Source organism: Chlorocebus sabaeus, chromosome 26 (genome assembly GCF_047675955.1).
Source record: "Chlorocebus sabaeus isolate Y175 chromosome 26, mChlSab1.0.hap1, whole genome shotgun sequence".
Lineage (NCBI taxonomy): Eukaryota > Metazoa > Chordata > Mammalia > Primates > Cercopithecidae > Chlorocebus > Chlorocebus sabaeus.
This window is the reverse complement of record NC_132929.1, coordinates 8,488,553-8,494,552: the sequence shown is the minus strand read 5'-3', so window position 1 is coordinate 8,494,552 and position 6,000 is coordinate 8,488,553. Positions and strand designations below refer to the sequence as shown.

Genomic DNA, 6,000 nt, shown 5'->3' with positions numbered 1-6,000 from the left:
TCTGAATTTGGAATCTAAATCAAGGTTTAACACAGGTGCTGTATTGCAGGGAATTTATCTTCACATCAATATGATAAGGTAAGTATTATCTTTCCCGTTGGTTACATGAAAGAACTAAGGTTCGGTGAGATGGAATTGTTTGCTCAAGGCCACACAATTTGAAATTCACAGAACCCAGAGTCAAATGCAAATCTAATTACAAAGTGTCTGTATCTAACTACTCTGTTAAACAGTGACGCCACGGGATCAAGTGTGTAATAATAGTGTACAAATAGCTGAATATTTATGGTTGCAAATGTGCTTTAAACTTCATGAAGGAAGAGCCTGTATCTTATACCTCTTTGATAAGACTCCCCAGTCCCAGAATATAGCTCAGTATTTGGCACATAGAATAGATCCTTGATAAGTTACTGCTGAATGAATAAATGAATAGTATTGTGATGAGTCCTGTCAAGGAAGGTGACACCATATGATGGCCACCTTGTGAGGAAGTGACTATAGTTTCCAAATGGGCTTTATTAAGATGCTTCTTACTCCTCAGGTGTTCAGTTGCCACAGCTAAAAGCCATTACAAATATTTTTGTTTCCTGTGTATATAGTTACGGTTTCTGTTGGGAAGAACGGCTTATCAACAAGTTCTACTGGCACATAACATTCATCAAACAATAGAACATTCAGTCTATTAGGATGGGCTGTTAGGTCTTTCTAACTCAGCCCATCTTAGAGCAGCTCTTTTCTAAGAGTCTTTCTTTTGCAACTTATAAGTTAATAAGTTTTTAAGCCCAAATTCAAGGACATGGTTCTACAAGAATCTTTGCGAACACCCTGCCTTTATTTATGGACTTCAGAAGCCGATGTGTGACACCCATCAATGTCTTAGCAACTTTCTCCATGGATTCCTCCGTGCCCATTTGGAATCAAGTTTTCTTTTACTATATAGTTTTGATAATTTTCAGTGGCGCTTGCCTTCTCACAGGGCTTTCTGGCCACCAAATCTGCTATATTCTACACATTTTCTTTTAATTGCCACATTCCTGTGTATTTTAGCAGGAAATTTGATCCACATGTTTCGGAGTCACCAGACAATTTTGGAAGAGCAGCCTGATGGCCAAAAAGTCTTGGTAGAGTCTCTCTTTCCCTTTAGAAACAGAAAGTTGAGTATGTGAAGTACAAGCTCCCCGAATCCTGCCAGGCCTAGGCTGTTGGTAAAACCCAGGCTTCAGGAGGCTTCAAAAAATACTACTTTCTCAAGATATGCTCCTGGCTAGGTATGCCAACTGACTTTGGAAATAATGTCCGGGAGCACTTTGAAAGGTGATGGCCTGGATCCCTCCCTGACCCCATCTTAGGACTCTCCTACCCTCCAAGCTTGCTCCCCATTGAGTGGCCAATGTTTCCGCAGGTTTCTCTGTTCTAACCCCCAAGACTGTTGCCACAGCACATGACACCAGTGACGGGCTGGGATATGCCTTCTGCACTGCCCAAGTGGCTATGCCATGGTCAGAGGAACACTGGTCAATGAAAACCCACAGCAGAACCCGATGCTCTGTCTGCCCACAGATCTGCCTTGATGTGGAGCAGGGCCGTCCCACACATCTGGTCTGTCTCCCTAATAAATGAATCATGCACAACCGTCATGGTATGCAGCAAACTGAGATATTTGGCAGGAACTCTGTGCCTTGACACTTCCTGAACTACCGACATTTGGGCAGTGACTCAGAAAAGAAGCGGGTAGTTCTACTGGCTCATTCTAAGAAAGACTTGAGGGCCGGGCATGGTGGCTCACGCCTGTAATCCCAGCACTTTGGGAGGCCGAGGCGGGCGGATCACAAGGTCAGGAGCTCGAGACCATCCTGCCGAACATGGTGAAACCCTGTCTCTACTACAAGTACAAAAAAACTAGCCGGGCGTGGTGGCAGGGGCCTGTAGTCCCAGCTACTCGAGAGGCTGAGGCAGGAGAAAGACATGAACCCGGGAGGCAGAGCTTGCAGTGAGCTGAGATCACACCACTGCACTCCAGCCTGGGCAACAGAGCAATACTCCGTCTCAAAAAAAAAAAGAAAGAAAGAAAGAAAGACTTGAGAACCATGTACACAATTTCACATCAATTTGTAAACCCCACCAAAGTGAGACGTAATTCCACCTTTCCCTCTGTACACAATCTAAGATGATTGACCTTTTATGACTTCTTTAAAACATTCTATTGACCAGGCACAGTGGCTCATGCCTGTAATCGCAGCACTTTGGGAGGCCAAGGCGGGCAGATCACAAGGTCAGGAGATTGAGACCACGGTGAAACCCCGTCTCTACTAAAAATACAAAAAATTAGCCAGGCGCGGTGGTGGGTGCCTGTAGTCCCAGCTACTCAGGAGGCTGAGGCAGGAGAATGGTGTGAACCCAGGAGGCGGAGCTTGCAGTGAGCCATGATCGCGCCACTGCACTCCAGCCTGGGTGACAGAGCAAGACTCCGTCTCAAAAAAAAAAGAAAGAAAATTCCATCATGCTCATTCATTCAGCAGTTATTATTGCCTTTGTTAGGCTGCGTGCAAGATATCAAGATAAAAAGAAAAATGAGACAAAGCCTATGGCTTCAAGGAGCTTATAACCCAGTTGAATGAGGCATACACATAGTAAGTAAACAAGTATTGGGTATGCTAAATTAAGTTTAGCCCAAAGCTGCCTCCTTACATAGTGTAAGCTCGGCCTAAAGTTTTCTCTGTACATAGCCAACTGTAACCTAACTGGATGTGTAAACAGGCTGTAACCTACTCTTGTGCCAAACACTGAGATTTGGCCAAAGGTGGCCAACTGTTCAAATCATGTTCAGATAAGGCAAACGCTGAAATGTAACCAATCCGGCTGTTTCTGTCCCTCACTTTTGTTTTGTGTACCTTACTTTTCTTTTTCTGTCCATCGGTTTTTTTCAACCACACAGCAGTGCAGAGTCTCTCTGAACCTATTTTCCAAATTGTTCTTTGCTCAACTAAAGTCTGTTCAATTTACTTTGTCTAAGGTTTCTCTTTTAACAGGTGGTATAGCAGGCTCTGTATATAGAGTAATTCTTATCATTACGCCCTCTTACAGGGACTATATGAAAGGAGGCGTGAGGTCCCATAGGAAGACAAAAAGGGGTCATGAGAGAGAAGTAGCTGGGATTACAGGCATACGCCACCACACCTGGCTAAGTTTGCATTTTTAGTGGAGACAGGGTTTCTCCATGTTGGTCAGGCGGGTCTCAAACTCTCGACCTCAGGAGATCCGCCTGCCTCAGCCTCCCAAAGTCCTGGGATTACAGGCATGAGGCACCACACCCGGATTCCAGGCCAGTTTTTGCCATGATCTACTCTTACTTTTTAACCATCAACTGTGGTTCTATTGTTGAAATTTTCAAATACATACAAACATAGAAATAAGAAGTGCAAGCCGGGTGTGGGGGCTCATGCCTCTAATCCCAGCACTTTGGGAGGCCGAGGTGGGCGGATCACTTGAGATCAGGAGTTTGAGAGCATCCTGGCCAAGATGATGACACCAAGTCACTACTAAAAATACAAAAATTAGCAGGGCGTGATGGTGGGTACCTGTAATCCCAGCTACTCCGGAGGCTGAGGCAGGAGAATCGCTTGAACCTGGGAGGTGGAGGTTGCGGTAAGCTGAGATCACGCCACTGCACTCCAGCCTGCGTGACACAGTGAGACTCTGTCTCCAAAAAAAAAAAAAAAAAAGAAAGAAATAAGAAATAAGAAATACAATGAACTCCCAAGTACCCTTGACCTAGCTTCAGCAGTTATCAGTGTATGGCCAGTCTTGATTATCTTGATTATCTATATTCCCATTCCCTCCCGGCCCTCTACCTCATCACTACCACTGGATTATCTTAAAGCAAATCCAAGACATCATATCATTTCATCTGTAAATAATTCAATATTGCCGGGCGCGGTGGCTCACTCCTGTAATCCCAACACTTTGGGAGGCTGAGGTGGGCAACTCACAAGGTCAGGAGATCGAGACTATCCTGGCTAAAACGGTGAAACCCCGTCTTTACTAAAAATACATAAAAACTTAGCCGGGCATGGTGGTAGGCGCCTGTAATCCCAGCTACTCCGGAGGTTGAGGCAGGAGAATGGTGTGAACCTGGGAGGTGGAGCTTGCGGTAAGCTGAGATCGTCCCACTGCACTCCAGCCTGGGCAACAAAGCGAGACTCCATCTCAAAAAATAAAAATAAAATAATAATAATAATAACAACAATAATAATAATTCAGTATTTATCCCTAAGAGATAAGGGCTCTTTTAAAAAAATAGCCATAATATAAATACTATGTAACATTTAAATCATACCAAAATATTCAGTCACTACTCAAACTTCCCTGATTGTCTGATCAATACTTTTCTTGATTTGATTTGAGTCAGGATGCAAATAAGACCCACACACATTGTATTTGGCTGATGTCTCTTAAGCCTTTTAAAATCGATGACAGTACCCCAGCACTTTTCCCTCCTCCCATTTATTTGTTGGAAAAAGCTAGGCTACTTATCCTGTAGCGTCTCTTCACGCTGGATTTTGCCGACGATTCCCAATGCTGTGTTGAATGCATCTCAGTTCTGCCATCTGTAAAATGGGGATAACACCAGACCCATTAAGTTCACAGTATTATTGTTAGGGTCATATGCTATCATGTATGTAGATCAGGCTGTTCTATTCCACAAAGAAATTGTTCTTTATCATGCTTTAAAAAGAAAACTTCATATGCCAATGCTTGCATACATGTTTATTAAGACGCAGCCAAGTGAAATGTGCCAGCTCCTCCTCTTGAGTACAGCCTTCTTTATTGGTGTATAACAATGCCCAAGGGCTGGATGAACTTCATAATCAAAATCGAATGCCAGCTTTTTACAGACTTGGCCAACATAGTACGACCTCAGACACCATCTTAAACTGCAAGAAATCTGAGCCTTTCATAGTCTTGCTTTTTATTGTTGACATTCACATTTTAATTTTTTTATGATCACTGCAGATTCACATTTTAAAAACCCAAAAAACAAAAAAGCTCTTATTCTAATTTAGCAGAAAGCAGAGTCATCGGTGTGAAGACAATACACTATCAACATACAACTGCTTTGTATCCATAATTATCTATGGAAGAAACATGCTGTCATTCCCAGGGGCTCCATTAACACGTGCACATAAGCCATGCTGAGGCCTAACAGGTAATGTGGGTTTTCATCCAGCATCTTCTCTTTACTCTGGGTCCTTATCCTCATCTGAAAAATGGGGGACAGACTTCTTTGCCACAACATTATCCAGTCTCTGTCCTTGTAGATATGGATTGACACTCTGAAAAACAAACAAACAAACAAACAAAAACCATGTGGTTTGGTGTTACAGGTGAACATCAGATACAGACAGCTCAGAAAAGAAATGAACAAGAATTGTTTCTGGCCTATTGCGTTAACAAGAATGTACCAGTGGCACCTACCAACCACCAAACAACGACTCCAGTGTACGAATTACTACCTCAGTGGCCTATGAAACATTTTCTGACTGACAGACAGCTCTAACTGTGTTTTTCACACAACTATATAGCCCTTTATCAGATGCAACGTGCTCTTTTTAAAAATTCGTATTTTGGGCACAAAGATTTGGGGTAAACCAGCTCATAAGTCCTTGCTACTAAGTTAGGGACCAAGACCCATAAGAAAGATAATTATTATTCTATGGCCCTATTTAGGTAGGAGGGGGAATCTGAAATGCATTAAATTATATTTTGCATGAAAAATGTTCTAAAGAAGAAGAGTAGGGCCAGGTGGGAATTAGCATCTGAAGACTGGTCCCAGATCATCCTGCTGCTGGGATTGATTCTTCCTTGCTAGTATTTTACTAAGGAGAATTCATTAGGGGCTCAAGCGATCATTTCCACCTTCCTTCAGTCAAATTCAAAAACTGAAGCAAAAAAGGAAGCTTCCTGAAAGGGCTGGAAGGCTCCTTTGTTTTTGACTGAAGA

At 42.9% G+C, this 6,000-nt stretch overlaps 1 protein-coding gene across 3 annotated transcripts in view; it reads right to left on the bottom strand.

The window, feature by feature from the left end:
• Positions 1–4,752: 4,752 nt before the first annotated feature.
• Positions 4,753–6,000, bottom strand: part of SCG5 (secretogranin V) — a 54,311-nt gene continuing 53,063 nt past the window's right edge. For all 3 annotated transcript variants that reach the window (XM_008017169.3, XM_008017170.3, XM_008017166.3), the window contains exon 6: positions 4,753–5,333. In XM_008017169.3, coding sequence (XP_008015360.1) covers positions 5,238–5,333 — 96 coding nt within the window. In that variant the 3' untranslated portion in view covers positions 4,753–5,237. The remainder of the gene's footprint in view (positions 5,334–6,000) is intronic.